Source organism: Pipistrellus kuhlii, unplaced genomic scaffold, assembly GCF_014108245.1.
Source record: "Pipistrellus kuhlii isolate mPipKuh1 unplaced genomic scaffold, mPipKuh1.p scaffold_m20_p_3, whole genome shotgun sequence".
NCBI lineage: Eukaryota > Metazoa > Chordata > Mammalia > Chiroptera > Vespertilionidae > Pipistrellus > Pipistrellus kuhlii.
Window position 1 is genome coordinate 1,686,705 of NW_023425529.1, and position 24,555 is coordinate 1,711,259.

Consider the following 24,555-nt stretch of genomic DNA (forward strand, 5'->3'; position numbering starts at 1 on the left):
ATGCCGTGGAACGTCATGCTAAGGCACCCCAATAGTCCCATACCAGTTGGTACAGAGCCACCCCTCCCCACCTTCACCCCCAGACCTTCCACTGAGATGGAAGCGTTAATGCCAGGCACAGCCAGGGGCCTCTTGTGCTCTGCGTGGGGCGGGGGGGACCATGACCAGGACCAATATGCATTCAGGTTTTCTTTTCAGTTTTGCTAAGTTATACTTTTTTAGGGATTTGCCCATTTCATTAAAATTTAAGCTATTGTAAGTTATTCATAATATCATATATATATATATATATATATATATATATATATATATATATATATATAATTTTTTATTTTATTTTTGCCATGTCGACAGCCTCTCTAGCTTTTCATTCTTGATATTGGTTAGTGGTGCCTTCCCTTTTTCCTCGATCAGTCTCATCAGAGGGTCATCAAAACTATTAGTCTTTTACTGGAAATATTTTTTGGTTTTGCTGGTCACATTTTATTCTTTTCTGCACTTACCTTTACTCTGACTTCCTTTGTTTTCTAGCTTCTTTAAAAAAAAAAAAATATATATATATATATATATATACACACACACACACACACACACATATATATATATATATATATATATATATATATATATATATATATATTTCAGAGAGGAAGAGAGAGGGATAGAGAGATAGAAAAATCAATAATGAGAGGCAGCCATTGATTGGCTGCCTCCTGCACATCCCCCTACTGGGGATTGAGCCCACAACCATGTGCCCTTGGCCAGAATCGAACCTGGGACCCCCCAGTCCGCAGGCTGATGCTCTATCCACTGAGCCAAACCAGCGAGGGCTGTTTTCTAGCTTCTTGAGTTGGGCTCTTACTTATTACTTTCAGCCTTTTCTTTTTTCTAATATAAGCATTGTAAGCCATAAACTTCCCTTTAAGTCTTGTACCCACATTATTTTAATATGTAATACTTTCACTCCCATTCAGCTACAAATATTTTATAATTTCCATTAAGATTTCTTTTTTAATCCCTCAGTTATTTAGAGATGTATTTCTTAATTCCCAAACATATGGGGCTTTTGAAATTAGCTCTGACTTATTTGTGTTGTGGTTTAAAAAAAAAAATATATATATATATATATATACACACACACACACACACTATCTGATTTCAGACTTGAAATTTCTTGAAATTCACTGGTTTTGTAAATATTCCACACATCTTGCAAAGGAGAGTATTCTGCAACTGAAGCCAGGGTGTTCTAGAAAAGCCCATTAGACACGTGTCTTAATCATATCCTTATTGAATATGTATCTGCTTATTCTACCACTTTCTGAAGGATGTGTTTTAAAATCTCCCACTGGTACTGTGGATTGTTCTACTTTTCTGTGTTGTTCTCTTCTTTGTGTTTCTTATATTTTAGAACTATTTGCATGCACATTTGAAATTGTTCTATCTTTCTTGTGAATTGGACCGTTTTCATTATGAAGGGACCTTCTTTATTTCTATGATGGTGTTTTGTTTTTTTTTCTGACATTAAAAAACTGCATTAGCCTTCTGTTGGTCCTTCTCTGCATGCTCTTTCCCCATCTGTTTACCATCACTCTTTCAGCACCCCTGTGTTCCGGAAGTGTCTCCTGTGGGTGTCTCTTGCAAACTGCACACAGTTGGGTTTTATCCAGTGTGAGAATATTAGTATTTTAACTGCAGCATTTAGTTCAGTTGCATTTATTGAATTATACTGTATCTGTCATCTATCTGTCCCATCTATCTTGTATTTATTTTTCTCTCCATCCTTGCTTACTTTAGGGTTGATTGGGTTTTCTCATTCTATTTTTTGCCCTCTCATAATGAGGATAAATATCATACACTGCACTTCCATTCTTTTAACGTTCACCCTGTAATGACAGCTGCATTATTAGCTCCCCGAGGAAAGGGAAGGTAGATTTCGTATCTACCTTCCCTTTCCTCGGGGAGAATATAAGGAGCTTAGAACTCCAACTCCGGTCACCCAAGTTCATTGTCGGTGTGTAGCTGAGCTCTATTTTTATCCAGAAGACACGGTCATTGTTTTGTATTTTCAATATTCTCCATTCCCTATCGCATTAGATCTGTCTGTGATCGCTCCCTCTTGCCTGAAGTCCCTCCGATGGAATGTTTTTTTTAAGAGAATCTGCTAGTGAAAAAAATCTTAGTTTTCCCATTTGTAAATGTTACTTCCCTTCGTTCTGGCAAGATATTTTCACCGGGTATCTAGTTTGTGAAAGGAATTTTCACCGGGTATAAACTTCTATGGTGATGGTTATCTTTAATTCCTCTGCCCTCTGGCTTCCGCGGCTTCTGATAAAAAAGTGAGATATAAAGTGTCCCTTCTTCGTTCCCTGAGCCCCAGACAGGAGGTTTGCACTTGGTTCCGAGAGGAAAGGGGAGTCGGGAGTCGGGAGTCGTTCTTAGCTCCGGGCCGACCTGGTGCGACGCGCCTTTCAGAAAGCGCTCCGGCGGCGTGCGGCCCGGCCTGGCTCGGCGGAGGGAGGGAGGAGGGAAGGAGGGAAGGAGAGAGGGAGGGAGAGCACCTGGGCGAGGGTCGCGGTGTCGCCCGGGACGGGCGAGGGCAGAGGGAGGGTGTGGAGGGAGGAGGCCGGAGGCGGCCGGGGATGGGGACGGGCTGCCGTCGGCGCTGGGAGCCGCCGGCACCGATGGCTCCGGGCTCCCCGCGAGGAAGAGCGGCGGTGCCGGAAGGAGCAGAGGGTGGTTTGGAAGGGGTGGTTCTAACGAGTCCGTCCCGATCCTACAGGTCCGTTCGGTCCACGAAGAGCTGCGCCCGGTGTGCGCCCAGCGCCCCGGGCAGCGAGGCCGCCCCGCGCGCACCTGTCACCGCCGCGGCCGCCTGCCGCGATGACTGCCCAGCCGGGCCCTGCAGACGCGCCCGCCTCGGACCCGGCCGCGTCCGCACTGCGCCCACGGGCTGCCGGGCGGGCGGGCGGACGGAACGCTGGACGTGGCGGGCCGCTCTGCGCCGGCCCGGCGGCGCTCTCCGCAGCTCGGGTTTGGGCGTCGCGACAGGTGGGGAAGCCCAGGCCGTGCCGCCCCCGCGGCCCCCTGCTCCTTAGCGGGGGAACCTCTGCCCGCTTCCCCATCGGTCCAACCCGGCCATGCCGCTTCCGGCCCATCCGAGCCCCCGGGAGGCTTTTAGGAAACGCATCTCGGCGCTGAGACCCCGCCCGGACTGGGAGTTGCCCGGGGCTGCGCGGACCCTGCTCCCGGGGGGCGGGGCCTGGAGCGAGGGCGGGGCTACCGCGGGGCGGGGCCAGCGGATAGGGCAGAGCTCCGCGGGGGCGGGGCCTGATAAGAGGGCGGGGCTCCCGCGGGGCGGGGCCGGCGGTGAGGGAGGGGCGGGCCTGTCGGGAGCGCGCCGAGCCCCCGCCCCGCCCACTCCCGCGCGCTCCTCCGCTCGCTCGCGCCGGGGAAAACGTTGCGCAGGTTCAAAAATGGAACGTCGTCGGCGTGAGGGAGCGCGAGGGGGTGTGCGCGCGTGCGCGTGCGCGTGCGCGCCGGGGCGAGGGTGACCGGGACCCCGCCGCCGGCCCGAGCATCGCGCGCCGCAGCCGCGGGCCCGCAGCTCCGCCCCCGGCCCGGCCCGGCCCGGCCCGGCCCCGGGCCGCTCGCCCGCCGCCCCGCATGGAGCTGTCAGCCATCGGCGAGCAGGTGTTCGCCGTGGAGAGCATCCGGAAGAAGCGCGTGCGGAAGGTGAGGCTGCGGGGGGCGGCTCCCGGGACCCCGGCGGAGCCCCTCCACGCCGGGGGCGCGGGGAAGCGTGTGGCGGGGGGCCCGGGCGGCCTCGCGCGGCCGGGCTTGTCGCCTCAGCCGGTGGGTGCCTCAGTTTCCCCCGGCACCTGGCAGGGCGAGTAGAATGAAAGTTGTCGCCCCGGGATGCTGGGGGCCGCCGAGCCCGCCAGGACTGGAGGTCAGGACCGGGCCGTAGGAATCCCGGTGGACGCCATCCTGCCTCCCCCTTCCCCGCCTCCAAACGTGGGGAGACTGAGGCCCAAGTGGAGGAACCGGCTGGCCAAGTGCGCTCGCGTCGGAACTGGGTCTCGAACACAGGACTCTGGACTCTTGGTACCAAGACCTCTGAAGTTGGGGGCGGGGCTCCGGACCGGCCTCCGGCCTCCGAAGCCTACGGGCCGGACTTGGACCTTCTCCGCGCCTGTCCCCACTCCCACTCCCACTCCCACCTCCATCCTCCCCCCCCCTCCTCCCCCTCCTCCTCCCCCCACCCTCCTCCTCCTCCTCCTCCTCCTCCTCCTCCGCGCCTGTCCCCACTCCCACCTCCATCTTTCTCCTCCTCCTCCTCCTCTTCCTCCTCCTCCTCCTCCTCCTCCTCCTCCTCCTCCTCCTCCTCCTCCTCGCGCACACCCCTCCGCTCTCCCCACCCCAACTCTCAGCCCGCCCCTGGGGCCGCCCCGGCGCGGCTCCGCCCCCTTCGCCTTCGTGACACCCACCTGCCCTTAGGGAGGCGTCCGCGGGGTTCGGGGTTCGGGCCGCGCCTCCCGGCTGGGCGGGTCTGCAGGGTGGGTCGCCCCAGGGTGGAGGCGGGGGTCGTGGGGGAAAGCCCCCTGCGGCGCTCACCACCAGCCTTTCCCCGGCTCCTCTCTGCAGCCCCGAGAGGCTCCGGGCGGGGTGGCGGGAGGCACACACCCAGGCCCAGGCCGGGAAAGTGAACTGATCAAAGTCACAGGAGGCGTCAGCGACGGCGGGAGAGCAAAGAGCCCTATTTGGCTGGTGGCCAGCTCTTCTTTTGTGAGAGAACGCAGTCGTGGCATCTTGAGCTCAAGGTCAAGGTGGTCCATGAGCTTCTTTTCTTTCTTTCTTTCTTTCTTTCTTTCTTTTTCTTTCTTTCTTTCTTTCTTTCTTTCTTTCTTTCTTTCTTTCTTTCTTTTTTTTTTTTAAATATATTTTCATTGATTACAGAGAGAAAGGGAAAGGAGAGAGAGATAAACATCAAAGATGAGAATCATTGATCGGCTGCCTCCTGCACGCCCCCTACTGGGGATTGAGTCTGCAACATGGGCTTGTGCCTTTGACGGGAATCCAACCCTGGAAGCTTCAGTCCGAAGGCGGAGGCTCTATCCACTGAGCCAAACCGGCTGGGCCATGAGCTTCTTTTCTTCCCCTTCTCTGATGGGGCTGAACCCTGTCTTCAGGTTGGGGCTGCCCTCCTCCTCCTCTTCCTCACATCCTCCAGCGTTTCCTCGATTTTAATTTATTCCCCAGAGCCCAGGGCTTGTCATGGATGCAGCCCAAGCAGCTACAGTGATTGCCCTCTTCCAGCCAGGCCGGAGGGGTAGTGCCAGAGAGCCAGGAGTGTCCTTCCAGCCATTCATTCAAAACAGATTTCTAACCCCCAGGGAGGGATCACCCCTCCCCTCCCCGAGCTGGCATCCTGGCAGAGGAGACACACTGTGCCAGCCAGCGGGCTCTGTGCTGCACACCCTGAGGGGGAGGATGGCATCAGAAAGGGTGGCCGGGACAGGCCTCCTTGAAGAGGTGGCATCTTGGCCTCAAAGTTCCCGTGTGGAGGGCTTCACCCATTGGGGGGGGGTTGGCGGAAACTTTATAAAAGCCTCGGTCAGCTCTGAGGAGGGGAGGGTCCGGCTCTATTTTCTAACTACTGGAGGAGTGGCCATCTTTCCTCGGTGGAGGTCTGTCAGCTTCTCCGGGGTCCTCCAGGTCTTTTGAGTTGAGAGACTCACTGGCCTGTCCCCTCTGGGTCAGAGGCAGCCTGGTGGGATTGAGGCTGAGCAGATTTCTGTGGCTTGGAGAGTCTTCTGATCTAAAATGGTCTTAGCACTCGGATTCTGGACACTGGATCTCTGTTCATGCACACCCCATGTGGCCTCAGTTTCCCCGTGTGTGACCTGAGCGCCAGGCTGCTGCCTCAGGAGCCCAGAGGCACAGAGGTGTCTGGGCCAGGTGAGGGCTCCAGCAGGGAGGGCCATCTGGGGTGGTCATAGCAGCCAGAGTTTGGGGGGGGGGGTGTCTTTGGGTTGATGGGGATCTGATGGGGATCTCTGTGTATGTGTTAGGGGACATCTATCTGCAGTGGGGTGGTCATCGGGCCAGCTGTGCATCTCACTGTGTCTGCTTCTCTCTCTTCCCAGGGCAAAGTCGAGTATCTGGTGAAGTGGAAAGGATGGCCCCCAAAGTAAGGTCCTTTGTGTGTGCGTCTGCCTGTACACCCCTCTGCCCGCCCTGTGCCCTCTCTCTGCCTAACTTCCAGCTCCAGCTGCTCTGGCGTGGCCGGCAGACCCGATTAAATCATCTTCTCTAGCTTTCCGTTCCCCCTGCCAGCTGAGGGGCTTGGAGCACATGGAGGTCAAGGCGGGCCCCAGTTGCCCCTCTCACCTGCTCCTTCCGGTTAAGTTTCCTCAGGAGTTGGAGGCACCCCTTCCCCTCTTTCTGGCTTTTCTTGGCCCCTGGGAGGTGAAGGCCCAGCATCTAGGGTTCAGAGATGCCGGCTGGCTGCGTGGAGGGGCTGGCCAGCGGCGCATGAGTCCTCAGTGACATAGAACTAGGGACAGTCTGAGCCCACCTGCCTTTGGACAGCTCTCTCCACCCCACAGAGCAGGTTCCCATTCAGCCTGCGAGGCAGCGGGGTAGGAATCTCTAAAGTGGGGACAGGCTGCTCGAAGGTAAGCAGCTTGCCTTCGATCACACAGCAAGTGGGGAAGAGGTGAAGTAGGCCTCCCCGTTTACAGGTGTCTCCTCTGTGCCTCTTCCATCTCAGAGTTGGGGGGCAGGAAGCTGGTCCAGGACCTCTCCCAGTCTCCCCACCTCTCACGCTGAGACCCAATTAGAACCTTCACACCAACCAATCCCCTCCCAGCAGGGAGCTATTTGAGGGGGTGGGGACCGAGGGCGTCGTGGGTCCTTCCCATTGGCCTGTAGGTGCCCCTGCCCCCCGCCCTGCCTAGCAGAAGCTGACTCCTGGAATCCCCCTCTGCTCAGAGCCATGGGGGCAGGGTGGGGAACTGACCTGTATTGGTCCTGGAAGTGTCCTGGGGAGAGAGGCAGAGAGGATAATGGCCCGGGCTGCCTCAGCATCCGTATGTGTAAAATGGGTTCAATAGTCAAGGTCCTGGCGCCCCCTGCCAGCCCCCACAGGCTCCTTTACCTGTGGGACATTCTGACGATTGGAGTTGGTGGCTGCCCATTCCTCCTGCCCCTCCTCACACACTCCAGCACTGAGGGAGGGTCCGCAGGGCAGATGAACGTGGACGCGCAGCCTGGGCGCAGGAGCAGTAAGATGCGGGAGGACTAGAAGAGGGTGCCAGGGGCAGCAGGCACTGCTCCCTGAGCACTGGCGCCCCTGGCTTCTGGGCAGTGGGAGTTGGGCAGGCTGCAACCTGCAGGCCTGGGCGCCTTGGCGAGGGCAGTGCCAGCCTCAGCGGGGAGGGATCCAGATCCTCCTGTCTCACCCTGGCCAGGGAGGCCTACATTAACAACAGGAACAGCAGAATGCTCGCTCTGTGCCCGTTAGCCATGCTTTACCTATTTTCTCTCCAAACCAAACGGCAAACAAATGACTGCCCTGCCTCCCCAGCAGGTGGGGCAGAGGAGCTGGCTGGTAGTTATGGAAGGTACAGCAGCAGATAGCACGGAGAAGGGCTGGGGACACAGGGAAGGGCTGGCTCACAGGCAGAGGATGTTAAATCAGCTGCAGGTGCTCTCAGCCCGAAGAAACCCTCAGCCAGCCTACTCTCATCGCAGTCTGCTCAGAACTGTGTCCTTCCTTCCGCTTTCACTAGAATGCTACCGCATCTTCTGGGTGACTGCTCTCCCAGTGATATTGTCAGTGGGCACAGCAATAACCAGGCTGCTCATCAGTAAGTCCCTCCTATGATCAGACGTTGCCTATTGAACTGATTTATGGCAACCCATTTTACAGATGGGAAGACAGAAATCCTCAGCAGAGGAGCCCTTGCCCAGGTCACAGCTGGGATGATTTGGATTACGGGATGCCTGCCCCCAGGGCTTGCAGGTCTGGCCCCTTTGATACACAGTGGCTCTGGCAAAAGTGACCCAGGGTGATGGGCTGATGGTCCACTCAGTGGTACGTGCTCAGACTGTGGAGCCAGACCAGCCTGTTTTGAACTCTGTTCTATATATTTAAAGCCCTCAACCTCTGCATCTCCGTCTCGCTACTTGTAAAAAGGAGGCCCCAGCCGCACAAGGTGCCCAAAGGTGTCAGTGGCGGAGAGGGCGCTTCTTTCTCCTCCAAAACGGTTTGGGCAGTAGCAGAGTCCGGGATTCGGGCCTGGCAGCTTTTAGTGCTTTCTAGGCTTTCGAAATTGACTTAATTAATGCTCACCTGCTTTTATTACCTACCATACTGAACTGAGCGCTTCACAGGCTTAACACAACTAATAATTACACCAACCCTGGGCACCGTGTTAGTAGCCTCCTTCATGCAGAGGTAAACTGAGATCTGAATCAGTAGCTCAAAGCCACCCTGTGGCTGGCCCCCCAGGTCCCCCAGCCCCGCGCCTGATCTCCGTGGAGCCGCATCACACGGGGTGGGAGGCCCGAGCGGGCCTGGCCAGTGGGGCGCCCGCCGCCCGCCCCGCGGAGCCTGCGCACAGGGCGGAGCAGCTGCCGCCGCCTGTTTACCCAGCCCGGCGGCTGCGGTCACGTGGCCGTGTTTACCTCGCAGCGGGCACGCGCCGTCCCCGCCCTCGCCCCCCATTGGCGGCCCGGCCATCCGGACGCGCCTCCTGCGCGCGCGCGCGGCGCCGGTGCTGCGAGGAGAGGGCGGGCGGGGCGGGGCCTAGCGGCCCCCGCCTCCCGCGGCGCTCCCTGCCCGCCCCCTGGGCCTAGGTGCGGACCCAGCCGCCTCCTGTCCCGGCGCCCGGCTGTTCCCTATGAGGTTTATGGCCACTGGTGGCCTCCATTTTGGGGGAGCCCAGGTGATTGACAGATACTTGTGCAATCCATCTCCCCATGCCCTCCCTTCGCACGGAGCAGGGCCAGGCCTCCTGCTGCCAGGTCTGACCCTCTGTTACTGTCCCAGATCCCACTGATGGATGTCCCACGCTAATAGCAGGCCCCTCTGAATCTACCAACCTTTTCCGTGTGCCAGGCCCCAGGTCAGACATGAGGACTTGGTTAGTTAGGCAGTGCCCCTCTCCCCAGGACATCCCAGCTCAATCATGACATGTGAGGTCTCCGAAGGTAGAGCATGGCCGATAACCAACCACAGACTGCCCACTCACTGTCACAGGGGCTGGGGCAAGATGCTTACCCTCGGGCCTCAGTGTCTTCATCTCTAAAACGGGTCACCTACCTCATAAGGGTGTTAAGAGGGATGGATGAGCCCCCGGCAGTAGTCTGCTCTCACTCCTTGCTGTTAATGTCTGCGGTGCCGCTAGTGACTCTAAGACAAGGAAGCTGGGATCTAGAGAAAATTAGGGACTTGCCAGGAACCACACTGCAGCAGCATCAACAAAAAAGAGTAAGGAGGTGGGGAAGTGGTAGGGCAGAGAGGACATTTCACCAGCCTGAGAAAGGAGGCAGCCCACAGCAGGAACCAGTTTCAGCTGAGAAAACCTAACCTTGAGGAAATCGAACTGTGAGCCTCTGGTTGGTCATAGTTTGGGTTTTACCAAAATATACATCTAACCAGTTTCAGTTTCACTTTTCTTTTTCTTTTTTTTAGTTTCACATTTCTTCGGGGTGAGTGAAACCGCAGTGGCTTCTAGAGCCATCCCCAGAGCACCTGGCGGGCGGGCTGAGTGCTGGGGAGGGGTTACAGTCTGAGTGCTGGGGAGGGGTTACAGTCTGAGTGCTGGGGAGGGGTTACAGTCTGAGTGCTGGGGAAGGGTTACAGTCTGAGTGCTGGGGAGGGGTTACAGTCTGAGTGCTGGGGAGGGGTTACAGTCTGAGTGCTGGGGAGGGGTTACAGTCTGAGTGCGCTGGGGTGGGGTTACAGTCTGCGCTGGGGAGGGGTTACAGTCTGAGTGCGCTGGGGAGGAGTTACAGTCTGAGTGCTGGGGAGGGGTTACAGTCTGAGTGCGCTGGGGTGGGGTTACAGTCTGAGTGCTGGGGAGGGGTTACAGTCTGCGCTGGGGAGGGGTTACAGTCTGAGTGCTGGGGAGGAGTTACAGTCTGAGTGCTGGGGAGGGGTTACAGTCTGAGTGCTGGGGAGGGGTTACAGTCTGAGTGCTGGGGAGGGGTTACAGTCTGAGTGCGCTGGGGAGGGGTTACAGTCTGAGTGCTGGGGAGGGGTTACAGTCTGAGTGCGCTGGGGAGGGGTTACAGTCTGAGTGCGCTGGGGAGGGGTTACAGTCTGAGTGCTGGGGAGGAGTCACAGTCTGAGTGCGCTGGGGAGGGGTTACAGTCTGAGTGCTGGGGAGGAGTTACAGTCTGAGTGTGCTGGGGAGGGGTTACAGTCTGAGTGCGCTGGGGAGGGGTTACAGTCTGAGTGCGCTGGGGAGGGGTTACAGTCTGAGTGCTCGGGAGGGGTTACAGTCTGCGCTGGGGAGGGGTTACAGTAGGGGTGTCGAACTCAATCAGAGAAGGGGCCAAAATCTAAAATCCAGCCTAAATCGCGGGCCGAATGGTTTACTGAACAGTCATAAACTGTCATTGTGATGGAAACGCAGCAGAGTGCAGTGATGACAGCGCGTTGCGGGCCACATTGCAAGGCCTGGCGGGACGGATTTGGCTCGCGGGCCTTGTGTTTGACACATGTGGGTTACAGTCTGAGTGCGCTGGGGAGGGGTTACAGTCTGAGTGCGCTGGGGAGGAGTTACAGTCTGAGTGCTGGGGAGGGGTTACAGTCTGAGTGCGCTGGGGAGGGGTTACAGTCTGAGTGCTGGGGAGGAGTTACAGTCTGAGTGCGCTGGGGAGGGGTTACAGTCTGAGTGCTGGGGAGGGGTTACAGTCTGAGTGCGCTGGGGAGGGGTTACAGTCTGAGTGCTGGGGAGGAGTTACAGTCTGAGTGCTGGGGAGGGGTTACAGTCTGAGTGCTGGGGAGGGGTTACAGTCTGAGTGCTGGGGAGGGGTTACAGTCTGAGTGCGCTGGGGAGGGGTTACAGTCTGAGTGCTGGGGAGGAGTTACAGTCTGAGTGTGCTGGGGAGGGGTTACAGTCTGAGTGTGCTGGGGAGGGGTTACAGTCTGAGTGCGCTGGGGAGGGGTTACAGTCTGAGTGCTCGGGAGGGGTTACAGTCTGCGCTGGGGAGGGGTTACAGTAGGGGTGTCGAACTCAATCAGAGAAGGGGCCAAAATCTAAAATCCCAGCCTAAATCGCGGGCCGAATGGTTTACTGAACAGTCATAAACTGTCATTGTGATGGAAACGCAGCAGAGTGCAGTGATGACAGCGCGTTACGGGCCACATTGCAAGGCCTGGCGGGACGGATTTGGCTCGCGGGCCTTGTGTTTGACACATGTGGGTTACAGTCTGAGTGCGCTGGGGAGGGGTTACAGTCTGAGTGCGCTGGGGAGGAGTTACAGTCTGAGTGCTGGGGAGGGGTTACAGTCTGAGTGCGCTGGGGAGGGGTTACAGTCTGAGTGCTGGGGAGGGGTTACAGTCTGAGTGCGCTGGGGAGGGGTTACAGTCTGAGTGCTGGGGAGGGGTTACAGTCTGAGTGCGCTGGGGAGGGGTTACAGTCTGAGTGCTGGGGAGGAGTTACAGTCTGAGTGCTGGGGAGGGGTTACAGTCTGAGTGCTGGGGAGGGGTTACAGTCTGAGTGCTGGGGAGGGGTTACAGTCTGAGTGCGCTGGGGAGGGGTTACAGTCTGAGTGCTGGGGAGGAGTTACAGTCTGAGTGCGCTGGGGAGGGGTTACAGTCTGAGTGCGCTGGGGAGGGGTTACAGTCTGAGTGCGCTGGGGAGGGGTTACAGTCTGAGTGCTCGGGAGGGGTTACAGTCTGCGCTGGGGAGGGGTTACAGTAGGGGTGTCGAACTCAATCAGAGAAGGGGCCAAAATCTAAAATCCAGCCTAAATCGCGGGCCGAATGGTTTACTGAACAGTCATAAACTGTCATTGTGATGGAAACGCAGCAGAGTGCAGTGATGACAGCGCGTTGCGGGCCACATTGCAAGGCCTGGCGGGACGGATTTGGCTCGCGGGCCTTGTGTTTGACACATGTGGGTTACAGTCTGAGTGCGCTGGGGAGGGGTTACAGTCTGAGTGCGCTGGGGAGGAGTTACAGTCTGAGTGCTGGGGAGGGGTTACAGTCTGAGTGCGCTGGGGAGGGGTTACAGTCTGAGTGCTGGGGAGGAGTTACAGTCTGAGTGCGCTGGGGAGGGGTTACAGTCTGAGTGCTGGGGAGGGGTTACAGTCTGAGTGCGCTGGGGAGGGGTTACAGTCTGAGTGCTGGGGAGGAGTTACAGTCTGAGTGCTGGGGAGGGGTTACAGTCTGAGTGCTGGGGAGGGGTTACAGTCTGAGTGCTGGGGAGGGGTTACAGTCTGAGTGCGCTGGGGAGGGGTTACAGTCTGAGTGCTGGGGAGGAGTTACAGTCTGAGTGTGCTGGGGAGGGGTTACAGTCTGAGTGCGCTGGGGAGGGGTTACAGTCTGAGTGCGCTGGGGAGGGGTTACAGTCTGAGTGCTCGGGAGGGGTTACAGTCTGCGCTGGGGAGGGGTTACAGTAGGGGTGTCGAACTCAATCAGAGAAGGGGCCAAAATCTAAAATCCAGCCTAAATCGCGGGCCGAATGGTTTACTGAACAGTCATAAACTGTCATTGTGATGGAAACGCAGCAGAGTGCAGTGATGACAGCGCGTTGCGGGCCACATTGCAAGGCCTGGCGGGACGGATTTGGCTCGCGGGCCTTGTGTTTGACACATGTGGGTTACAGTCTGAGTGCGCTGGGGAGGGGTTACAGTCTGAGTGCGCTGGGGAGGGGTTACAGTCTGAGTGTGCTGGGGAGGGGTTACAGTCTGAGTGCTGGGGAGGAGTTACAGTCTGAGTGCTGGGGAGGAGTTACAGTCTGAGTGCGCTGGGGAGGAGTTACAGTCTGAGTGCTGGGGAGGAGTTACAGTCTGAGTGCGCTGGGGAGGGGTTACAGTCTGAGTGCTGGGGAGGGGTTACAGTCTGAGTGCTGGGAAGGAGTTACAGTCTGAGTGCGCTGGGGAGGGGTTACAGTCTGAGTGCTGGGGAGGAGTTACAGTCTGAGTGCTGGGGAGGAGTTACAGTCTGAGTGCGCTGGGGAGGAGTTACAGTCTGAGTGCTGGGGAGGAGTTACAGTCTGAGTGCGCTGGGGAGGGGTTACAGTCTGAGTGCTGGGGAGGGGTTACAGTCTGAGTGCGCTGGGGAGGGGTTACAGTCTGCCCACCGGCCCCAGGCTGCACCATTTGTCAGTAACTATGGCAGGTGCCAAGGGCAGCGAGGGGGGGACGGTGCGCCCCGCTGGGAGAGGGTCTACAGGAACCTGGCTCCTGCGAGATGAGGAGAGTCCTCGGGAGGGACCATCTGGACAGAGGAAGAGCGGTGTGACTGTCTGCCCAGGCTGAACCGGTGGCACTGGGTATGGGCCATGTGGTCCTCAGGGCATGGCCCTTCAGGGCTGGGTTACGGGGCAGCCGTGTAGCATTGTCTTGTGGAGAAAGGAGCAGAGGGTTCTGGTCTCGGACAGCTTGTTGTTTGTGTCTAGATGGGACAGCTGTAGGCTTCACAGCCCCGGGACCATTTAAGATGAAGTTTTCAGCTTAGCTTGTTCGGAGGCCACAGGGCAGGGCCATGCCAGTCTCTTCCTGCTTCCTACCCCTCCCCTGAGCAGCTGTGGGACCGTCCCTGAGACCGCCTCTCCCTTCCCATCCAGTGGAGCTGGCGCCACCTCCGCCAGGTCACAGTCCGGGGCTTAGGCTTTGTCTGTGCATGCACGTGTGCACATGTACCCAAAGGCATAATTGTATGTTTGCATGTATATTTATTTGTATGCATGCACATATGCACACCTATATGTTTAAAAAAACTTTTTAAAATATATTTTTTATTGATTTTGTACAGAGAGGAAGGGAGGGAGATAGAGAGTTAGAAACATCGATGAGAGAGAGTCATCGATCAGCTGCCTCTTGCACACCCCCTACTGGGGATATGCCCGCAACCAAGTTACATGCCCTTGACCGGAATCGAACCCGGGTCCCTTCAGTCCCCAAGCCGACGCTCTATCCATTGAGCCAAACCGGTCCCGGCTGTTTAAAATTTTTAAATGCTAGCATCTGTTTATAGTGAATGGTACTGCTTTTTCCAATTACAAAAGTCATATACAGTTAGTTTTTTTAAAAAAAATTAAATAGATGAAAAAGTGAGCTGCTTAAAGCAGATTCTAAGTAAATAATGGGGCAGGGGAACACGGTGGCTGAGCTCAGGAAGTGCTGCGCTGTCTCAGGCCAGGCCTGTCCCCGCAGGGAGCACCCTCTGGCCCGGGAGTGGGGTGTCCCCTGGGGAAAATCCTAGTGGGTCCTCGCCTATGACTGGTGCTAGACATTTACCAAATTCCTGCTGAGTGCTAGGCCCCTACACCAGGCCCTTCAGACCTGGCCTCCATGGCACAGATGCCCAGAAGAGAGAGAGCAGCTCAGCCGGCAAGAGAGGCTGTGCTGGGGCTGGGGTTTGAGGAGTGGGGATAGCAAGTGATAAGCACAGAGCAATTCTGCGTGCCAGGCTCTGCTCCAAACACTTAGACACACAAGTGCTTTTTCCAGCAGAGTCTTCTGCACATGGGGAAATCGAGGCACAAAGACCTTAGGGAAATTGTCCAAGGTTTTACAGCTTCCAAGGGCAGAGCTGGGATTTGAACTAGGCCCCTGCCTTCACCTCTTCTCGGAAGGGCCTGTGGGGCGTACCGCCCTGCCCTCTCCCAGGTCCCCTGAGCTGCTGAGGCGGACATAGCGTCTCACACACCATCTGTAGATGGAATGATGAGTGCTCAGAACGAGGTGGCTCTGGTGTCATTGGAACCCCTAGGAGCCCTGCCCTCGCGTGGCCGCCTGGAGCAGCTCCGAGGAGCAGGTGACAGTTTTCTGGGCCAGGAAGGGGCGAGGGCCTGCGGACAGCGGGCCCGGGCGGAGCAGCTGTGGCTTCTGTGAATGCAGGGAGAGCGGGCAGCTCTGACCTCTCATTTCCCTCCCAGGTACAGCACGTGGGAGCCAGAAGAGCACATCCTGGACCCCCGCCTGGTCATGGCCTACGAGGAGAAGTAAGGGGCTCAGCCTGCTCGGGCCGGGCTCTGAACAAGGCCCGGGCACGGGCGGGATGGGTCTGCAGCTGGGGGAATTGGGCACCAGCTCCAGGGCCATGGGGCCCTGGTTGCTTTCCTGTTGCTGGGTGATGTTGGCCACTTCCCTCCCCTCCCCAGGCCTCGGTCTCTGCTGCAACGGGGCCGCCCCAATAACTCCTGCTGCGGCTTCTCCAAAAGGTAGGGCTTTCAGGCGCCATGATGAATGTAAACATGTGTCCTGGTGATGCCCTCTGTGTGAGGAGCAGCAATAGCAGTAATGCCCATGCCAGCCCTGGCCGGGAGATCAGAGACATGCCCTGCAGGTCCCTTAGCAAGAGAAGACACCTGATGAAGCTCAGGAAACGCCTGTGGGCCGGGCGGCTTTGGAACCTGGGCAGCTGGTTCTGGTCCTCCCCACTCTGCCCCCTCCTAGCTGCTGGCCTGGGCAAAGCCACCAGGGCTCCGTCCCCCACATCTGCCAGCGCTCCGCTCAGCTCCAGGGTGTTAGTGACGGGCAGCTCCTCCCACACCCGGGCGGAGGGCTCTCAGCGGGGAGCCTGGGCAGCATGTCCTCCTGCTGGCGTGGGGCCCTGTGAGCAGCACCAGCCATTCCCGCTGCTGTGAGAGGCCAGAGGCACTGAGCTCCTGCCAGCAGGCAGCCGCATCCTGCAGCTCCCCCAAACCCTGACCTGTTCGGTGCGGACCGTCTCCTCACCCCGTCCCTCTGGTCACCTCCGGAGGCAGGCCTGAGGGTCATCTGACAGATGGGGAAACTGAGGCTCTGAGGAGCTGTGGGGCTTGTCCAGGAGCCTCCCAGCTGGGAAACAGCCCGAGCCAGGCTCCCGACTGTACATGGGAGGCCCTTTCTCTGCCCTCGGGCCCCTTCTCGTCGAGTCTCCCCCAGGACGTCTCCTGCTGCCCATTCCAAGGACCAGTTCTCACTGCTCCTGCCTTTAAAGACGAGGGTCCCTGTCCCACAGCTCTTCCCGGTCCCAGTGCTGTGCGGCCTGGAGCAAAGTGGCTGTGACCCTGGAGAGAGATGGGCAGCATCACAGGCCTGGTGAGATTCCTGGCACCTGGCTCTGCCACCACCAGCTGGGAGGTGTCTGTCAGGCAAGGCCTTGCCCTGGAGCCTCGGCCTCCCCATCTGTGCGATGGGTATAGGTACTGACCTTGGAGCTTCTTGGGAAGCAGAGGCATATGGAAGGGAAGCACTCTGCAGACCTTGAGTGTGGGCAGTATCTTCTGAGTGTGAGAATCTTCTGGTGGTAATTGGGGGTCAGCTAGTCATCCTCTGGCTTATTCAGCAAGTCTTGATTGAGGTCATAGCAGGTGCCAGGCACTGTTCCAGGCTGGGGTCCCAGCAAGGCACAAGTCAGCAAACGCCCCTGCCCCCTGTGGCTCACACCTGTGTGGAGACACGCAATACACAGTGCTCTGACATACGTGTACCATATCAGAGGCTGATCCCTGCTGCAAAGACAGGGCAGGGGACAGGGTGGGCGGGGGTGCTGGTTTCCCGGGGAGTGAGCTGGGTGTTTGAGCAGAGACCTGATGAAGTGAGGGACTGAGCCCAGGGGGTCCAGAGAGAACAGGGTGAGGCCCAGGGCGTGCAAAGGCCTGGGGTGGGCCTGTGTGAGGAGCAGCGTGGAGGCGAGTGTGGCTCTGAGTGTGGCTGACTGGAGTGGCGGGAGCTGGGAGGCTGGGGGTGAAGGGGGGGCAGTGAGGGAGGCAGGGGCATCTGAAGGAGGGGTGGCACCGTTCAGGAAGAGCAGATGAGTCCTGGTAGACTATTGGCGTGCTATTTTGAGTCAGAGGTCAATAGTTAAGGACGGACGCGGAGACTTGTGCAGGCCCACTGTGCTACTCTCACTCCTCTGTCTTGGTGAAAAGGAGGTAGAAGGAGTGAGGCCCGTTTAACACATGCTTTGCAGGTTTAATGAGACTCAGGAGGCCAGCAAGGGGGCTCCACTGGGGTGCGGGGGGCGGGGGGCGTCCCTGCACCCCAGGGGCACTGAGAGGACACTGGGCTTGCTGGGGCCCCGACTCTGTGGCCGTCTCAGCTCTTTAGCTCTGGACACAATGGAGGGAGTGTCTGACGGATTCCAGGTCTGAGCTGGTGAGGGCTGGACAGAGGAAACGCCCTGCCTCACCCTCTCACCTGCACTCACCTGCAGATAGCAAAGGGGAAGGGGCTGCATATTAGAAGCCAGAAGCACACGGCCTGGGCTCCAGGCCTGTCCTATTGATCCTGACAGGACCCGAGGCCTGACCCTCCCAAGTTTGGAACCAGAGCTTAGCATTTTCACCACCGGCGGGAGGTGTAATTTGCCAACGTGTTTCTCAACCTCTCTGTGCCTCAGTTTCTCAGCTGTAAGATGAGGGAGTAGTATACCTCCCTCGTAGGATGGTGTGAGGGGTAAAGCCTTTAGAGCAGTGCCTGTACAGTGTCCAGTATGTGGTCATTGTAATAAATAAGTCAGGTAAATAATGAACACATTTCCCCCAGGCTCTTCTCTTTCCCCCTCCCCCTCTTCTCTCTCCTTTTTCTCCCCTCTCTCTCCTTCCTCTTTATTATTTTAGCCTGCCTACTTTCCATTTCCATAAATACTAGGGACATCTCTCCCGGCTCTTAAGATCCAAAGGTGGGAGGGTCCTTCCCAGTCTCACCAGTGCCCTGGGGCATTCCAGGCCGACTTGGTTGACAGGCTCTGTACACTCTCCTGGGGTGGAAACTGGAACTCGCTCTGGGGGAGGTGGCGCCAGCAGCGCTCTGGCCGGAGCCTGGCCCGGAAAGAGCCACGCACTTTGGGGGATAACACCGGAGCCCCCTCAGCAGGGCCCGGGCTGTGCCATTGGCTCCGGAAGCTGTGAAGACCGAGGCTTCGGAGTTCAACATGTGACCCTGTTGTTACGGCCTGAGGAGAGCAACAGGGAGGGGCCCCATCCGGAGCCCGGGGGGGAAGGGGGGAGTCTGTGAAGGACGCCCCTCTCCATAGATGCAGGGGGCAGGGTGGAGGACGCCCTACTTTCCCTTCCATGTCACAGTGTTTTCTTTTCTCCCCCTCTGCTTCACACCAGGGAGGAGAGAGACCGAGCGTCGGGGTATAGGAAGAGAGGTCCGAAACCCAAGCGGCTTCTGCTGCAGGTAACCGGCCAGCGGTGGTGCCCGCCCAGTCCCGTGCTCACCCCCGTGCCCAGCTGGTGAGCTGACCCACCGCCCTCCCAGCCCCGCCAGGGTGTGCGCGGAGGCCCCTGGGGGGAAGGCCAGGGGGAGTAGTTGGGAAAAGTGGGAATGTGGGCCGGCGTGCAGGAAGTGGGGGTGCTGTGGTGGGAAGGAGAGTGGACATATGGCTCATGGACTTCTAGAATCTCAGAAGCTTACAACTTTGTAAACGAGCCTTTTTGATAGTCAGAATCCCTAAAGCACACAATTGTAATATTTGAGGTCCTTCGAGACAAAACTTTAGAACTGAGGAAACATGAGAGCCTGGGATTCTAGAATTCAAGCAAAGGAGTGTCGGCATTCTGGACCAGTCGTGGAATGTCCTAGAAATGTGCCATCCTTTCCTGGTTCTCTGCCACAGGTGGGTCTAGACGCTGTGGCAAACTGATGCCCGAGTCTTGGGGCACCTTGCCCACCTCACTGCTTTGCTCCAAAAAGAAGGTGGAGTCTGCATAACGCAGTTTTATGATTTGAGGCCATCCTGTTCTAGGGGTGTCAAACTCAATCAGAGAAGGGGCCAAAATCTAAAATCCAGCCTAAATCGCGGGCCGAATGGTTTACTGAACAGTCATAAACTGTCATTGTGATGGAAACGCAGCGGAGTGCAGTGATGACAGCGCGGTGCGGGCCACATTGCAAGGCCTGGCGGGACGGATTTGGCCCGCGGGCCTTGTGTTTGACACATGTGTCAGTTAGGCGATTGGCTTCTGAGCCTGCGTTCTCCCCTCCGTAAAATCGAATGGTAGGGCGCCTGCTTTCCTTCAGTGTGAGGCCCATCCAGGGGATGGGAACCAAAAGCAAGTCTTCCTGGTCCACGTGCAGGTGAGTCCCGTCCGGCCTCCTGTCCACTCTGCTTGTAGATCACCTGGGCTCTAGGCAGACAGAGGCCGCCCTGATGCTCGGGGCCTGCCCCCCGGGCTCGGTGTAAACGGAAAGTGACGTGTCAGACACCCCATGCTCAGCTCTGTGCTCAGTGCTCTTCAATGGACATAGCCTCTGGGGAAGGGGTGCTGTCTGTTTCTGCGGAATAAGTCCCCTAACTAAGCACCGTGAAGCAACAAACACGTGGGATTCACATAGTGTTGGTGATCGGGAGCTCAGGGGGCATCCGCTGGTTCTTCAGGGATCCCAGTTTGGGTGCAGCCACGTCGGCCAGGATCCCCTGCTCTGCAGGCGTGACTGGCTGGGGGACCTGCTTCCGAAGTGCTGCTCGGAGCACTGCAACCGGGCGTGTCAGATGCTGCGGGGGCTGCTCCTTCCCCCGGGGTCCTCCCCGAGGCCTGCAGAGGGGTCTCACAGGGCCCCTGGCTTCCCCCGGAGTGGGTGATCCAAGAAAGAGGGAGGAAGGAGCACAGCATCTTTAATGACCTCGCCTTGGCGGTCCCCCCTGCTTACCCCTCCGCCGAAAGGGACCCCATGGGCGTGGATTCCCAGGGCGGGTATTGTTGGGGCCATCTTGGAGGCTAGCTCCATCTGGGAGCCCAAGCTCAGGGAGGCCGGCAGCTTACCCTGAGTCAGAGCTGTAAGGCCCAGATCTGACTGCTGCTACGGGGCCGTTAGCAGCTCTCCTGGGAGGCGAGGACAAAGTGAGTCCATCTTGCAGAGGGTTTCCTGGGCTTGGGAGGGCCTGCAAGCCCGGCTGAGGGTTTTGATAAAGCTACCTAGAGGGTAAGCCCTCCGAGCACGGCCTTATTTTCCCACTGCCCTCCCAGCTCAGCCGTCCTCCCATCACCCAGGCAGCCTGCACCTCACGCCCCTGGGGGGCCTGAGCAGGGGGCCTGGAACGGAGCCTGCACGTGTGATGTTTGCTCCCACCTGGAGATGCGTGGCCCTGGGTCCCACCTGCTGCCTCGGTCTCTCCGGGGCGCGCTTGGCCTCCGGTGAAGGTGGCAGTAGCAGGCACTGTCCATGGTGATCTAGGCCCTCCCCACATCTTAGCACAAGGGTCCTCCTGGGCCTGTGTAAGGTACCCCAGCGCAGTAAGACAAGCCCCCAGACCGAAAAGCCCCAGCCGGGACAAGTGGCAGAACCTTCCTTTTAGCCCATTTTAACAGCGAGGCAGGGCGTGCAGAGGCCTCGGCCTGCAAAGCCGCTGCTTCGGGAGCCCACGTGGCCTTCTCGTGCCTCCGGTGCGGGCTCCGCTGTGTACGCAGGCCGTGCCTGTGGCCTCCGCCCTGAGCCCGCACAGCCCCTGGGGAGCGGAGGCTGCCTGGGGGCCGTAGGGCTGGGACTGGTAAGAACGGCTCTGGGCTGGGCTGGGTGACAGCTGCCTCTGGGCCACGAAACACGGGGACGAGCGCTCCGGTGGGAGGAACAGCATGAGCACAGGCGCGGGGGTGGGAGGCCGGGCTGACCCGCCGTGCCCTGGCTTCCCCCGCAGCGGCTGTACAGCATGGACCTGCGGAGCGCCCACAAGGCCCAGGGCAAGGAGAAGCTCTGCTTCTCCCTGACGCGCCCGCTCAACAGCGGGAGCCCCGAGGGGGTGGTCAAGGCGGGGGCGCCCGAGCTGGAGGACAAGGGCCCCTTGGTGCCTGCCCTGCCCTTCCCGCTCCGCAAGCCCCGCAAGGCCCACAAGTACCTGCGGCTCTCACGCAAGAAGTTCCCGCCCCGCGGGCCCAGCCCGGAGAGTCACAGCCATCCACGGGAGCTCTTCCTGCAGGAGGCACCGGCGCCGGACGTCCTGCGGGCAGCCAGCGAGTGGGAGCCTGCCGCGCAGCCCCCCGGAGAGGAGGGTAAGGCGGCCCAGGCCCAAGACCCTCGGGGCTGGAAAGATCCCTGAGTCATCAGGTCCAGGTGGCCTAGTGCCCAGAGCGGGCACGGGGTGCTCGGAGGCCACACCGCCTGCCAGGACCCTGGCACCCGCCCAGGGCTTCCTGTGGTCCTGCCAGGAAAAAGAATGCCATGACCTCCTCCCATTGTCCAGTCCGCGCTGGCCTGGTCTGGCTGGAGACAGGATGGCCTGGTGCGAGGGGCGGGGATAGTCTGCATGCTGCCACCTGCTCCCACCTTCCCCGCCTGCTTGTCGGCGCTGTCCTCCAGCTGTCCGTCTGTCTTTCTCCCTCAGCAGTAGCAGATGCAGACCTGGCCGAGGGGCCCGCTCCCTGGACGCCCGCGCTCCCCACAAGTGAAGTGACAGTGACAGACATCACCGCCAACTCCGTCACCGTCACCTTCCGCGAGGCCCAGGCCGCCGAGGGCTTCTTCCGAGACCGCAGCGGGAAGTTCTGAGTCCCCGTGTCTGCCTCTCTCAGACTGCTTTCTTTGGGGCTCTGGGTGGGGACTTCCAGAGGTGGGGAGGGGCCTAGGGACGGGTAATTATTTTATTTAAAAATATGAAACGGGAGGAGGGGGAAGATCCCAACACTCTCCCACCACCCTCCCCTTTCCCTGTGGGTGATGTGTACAGAGAGGCCTCCGGGCCTGTTTCCGCAGGGCTGGGTGCCTGGCACTGCTCCGTCAGTTTGGACACCATCTCCAGAGCAGAATGGGGACAGGGCCACCTCCGGACACCTCCATCACCACTCTCCCCAGACAGCAGCGCCCAGCCCCAGGCCTGCTGCCTTTGCCTCTGGGATCCAGCCTGCGGGGTGTGGAGGCTGCCCTTTGCCAGAGGGCGGTCGGAGCTCCGGGGCCAGAGGAAGGTTAGAGATGGCTGCAGGGTCCCGAGTCTACCCTGAGAGGGGTCTCTCCTCTCGCTGGCGGCTGCCAGCAGAGGCCTCCTGCTGAGAGCTGCACCAGTCCCCCTCACAAGACGACCCCCCCCCCAGCCCCAGCTGCACCCGTGTGCACGCACCTTGCCCCCCTGCCCGTGAGTGTGTGCATGTAACTGCAGGCCTGTGCGACGGGTCCTGCAAACCTCCTGTTTAGAAACCCGATCAGGTGAATGTGAGGTGATCACAGCACAAAAGAACTTGCCCCGGGCACCACATGTTCACCCACCTGGCATGGCGGTCACGTGACCGGATCTGGCCCTACTCCCTTCGTTCCCTGGAAGCTGTGGGCAGGGTCTGGCATGGCAGGTGGCCCCTGCTGCACGCGTGTGGTGTGCGGCTTCGCCCGGCCAGCTGCAGCGTGGGAGCGCCTGCGGGGGCCTGCGCTTGGTCCCGGGGGACTCTGTTCTCTGACTCAGGTGACCTTTCAGCCCTTCCCCTCCCCTCTTCTGCCCTCTCCTCAACTCAGCCAAGGCGGGTGTGCGTGGTCAAGGAGGGAGGGAGTCCCCACCTTCTCAGGGCAGCCTCAACTCCCTCCGCCCCGCCTCCTGCATCCTGTGCCCCCTGTGCCCCCCTCCATGCCCAGGCGGGGCTGGCCTGTGTCTTCCTGCGGGCGGGGGCAGGCTGTGCACCAGCCCCAGGCCGCCCTCCAGCACCGGCTGTCTGCCAGCGGAGGGCACTCACTTTCCAGTGTGCCCTGTGGACTGGTAGCTCCCCTGGCCGTGAGGAGTGGCTTCTGCCTCATCCCAGCCCTGCAGGCAGGAAAGGCCACCAGGCTGGCCCCGCACCCTTCCGCCATTCCGCCTGCCCTCCAGGCCGCCCTCCCGCTGTGTCCTGAGGCAAGGATAGGGCTGTCCCTCCCCAGTTCCCAAACCAAAGACACCGCACCCCGTTCTGTGTTGGGTGCCCCGCGGGCAAGATTCTCAAATCCCTGGTCCCTCGCCCCTTCCTCACCCCTTTCTTCACTGTCCAGGGTAATTCAGTGCTTCCATTGGGGCCAGTCCCTGCTCAGGGACTTGATCACATCCCAGCCTGGGAGTTGAATCTAGAGGCACGTGGGTGGGTGGGGCAGGGGGGCAGGGAAAGGCAGCTGGAGTAGGGACCTTCCCAGGCCCGGCTCCCAGCCGAGGCGCTGGAGAGGGTGGGCTGGGAGGGCTCCGTTGAATGCTGTTTGCTCACGACTTTGGGACAGGCTGGCAGCTTCCAGCATAAGTCGCCCTCATTCCCCAGGGACACAGGACCTCGTCCTGGCTCAGGGGCCTCCCGGAGAGTGTGTTAGGTCCGCACCACGGGGGCCAGGCTGAGAGACGGAGTTTAAGGAGGAGGTTCTCGCAGCGGAGCGCCCTGTGCGGTGTCGGCGGGGAGAGCTCGTGTTCCCTCACAGGCTGCGGTCAGGGCCGCGTCCCGCAGGGAGTCGCCCGGACAGGAAGTCCTTGGAAGATAGCAGGGTGTGGGGCGTGCCCCAGCCAGCAGGGGAGTGTACCTTATCTTGCTTATCTGCAGGTGCAGGCTGTTTGCTTCAAGCTACGGGAAAACACAACAATATATCTCAGAACATGCGCCCCAGGAGGAGCGGGCAGTGCGTCCCCATAAGCTGCCTGAGCGATTTGCAGAACCGGGGCTTGGGGCCTGTTGGGATGAGGCAGCAGCAGCCAGACCCTCTTGCCTCTGACTCAGCCCTTCGCGGCCCACAGTGTCCTGTGTCCCGGGGAGGGCTGACACCTGCAGAGCCTGCTCCCTGGGAAGGCTGTGGCCTGTTAGGCCCCGCCCCCAGCACATAGACCTCTGGGAGGGGTTGGGTGTGGCTGCCTCCCAGCCCTGAGTGTCCCCCACTCCCACCTCGCCTCGCGTCCGCACTGAAGGCCAGTACAGGGAGTGGATGCTTCCGGAGACTGGACCTCCTGCCTCCCTGCTCCCCCCCCCCCCCCCCATTTGAATGTAGTTGGTACTTTTTTTCGCCGTGGGTTCGGGCAGGAGATGGTCCTCCACCCCTGGCAAGGCCACTCCTGATGCTGCGGCCGAGCCCATGATCTTCGCCCATGGATCCCATTGCCAACTCCCCCTCCTCCCCACTGGGAAGGCACTATGCTTCTGGGTAGCTTTGGCCTTAAAAGTGGCCAGCCTGGCCTCCGGGTCTCAGCACAAGAACGCTTCCTTTGCACAGAATGAGCAGTGAGCTTTGTTCAGACGAAATGAATGTATTGGGAGGGCTGGCATGGACCGTCCCAGCACGTGCCTCTTCTGAGCGGGGGTGTGCCGGGCAGAGCCGGATGGATGCAGAGCTCGGGTTTATTTTTGTACTGATATTGGTAACAGACTGTATAGCATCTATTTATTTAGATGATTTATCTGATAAATGAGGCAAAAATTATTAAAAACACATTAAAGTTGATTTTTTAAAAGGTGA

At 58.9% G+C, this 24,555-nt stretch overlaps 1 protein-coding gene across 10 annotated transcripts; it reads left to right on the plus strand.

Annotated features, from left to right (window-relative positions):
* The first annotated feature begins 3,405 nt into the window (after window positions 1-3,405).
* Window positions 3,406-24,555, plus strand: CBX7 (chromobox 7). Of its 10 annotated transcripts, none has more exons than XM_036455777.2 (7): window positions 3,406-3,735; window positions 6,150-6,193; window positions 15,126-15,191; window positions 15,351-15,410; window positions 18,294-18,360; window positions 21,098-21,170; window positions 21,509-24,555. In XM_036455777.2, exons 1-7 carry the CDS (start codon window positions 3,667-3,669, stop codon window positions 21,664-21,666), a joined length of 537 nt encoding a protein of 178 aa, XP_036311670.1. In that variant the 5' UTR covers window positions 3,406-3,666; the 3' UTR covers window positions 21,667-24,555. The 10 variants fall into 10 exon arrangements, with proteins under 10 accessions (XP_036311670.1, XP_036311663.1, XP_036311664.1 ...); XM_036455770.2 differs by having other exon boundaries at window positions 3,410-3,735; window positions 20,819-21,170; window positions 21,506-24,555; XM_036455771.2 differs by having other exon boundaries at window positions 3,410-3,735; window positions 20,819-21,170.

Bases quoted from the DNA above. Each gene is read 5' to 3' on its own strand.
- CBX7 (XM_036455770.2), top strand. From the start codon at position 3,667: ATGGAGCTGTCAGCCATCGGCGAGCAGGTGTTCGCCGTGGAGAGCATC. The intron at 15,411-18,293 runs GTAGGGCTTTCA...GCTTCACACCAG, and splicing joins TGCTGCGGCTTCTCCAAAAG to GGAGGAGAGAGACCGAGCGT. The intron at 18,361-20,818 runs GTAACCGGCCAG...CTTCCCCCGCAG, and splicing joins CCAAGCGGCTTCTGCTGCAG to CGGCTGTACAGCATGGACCT.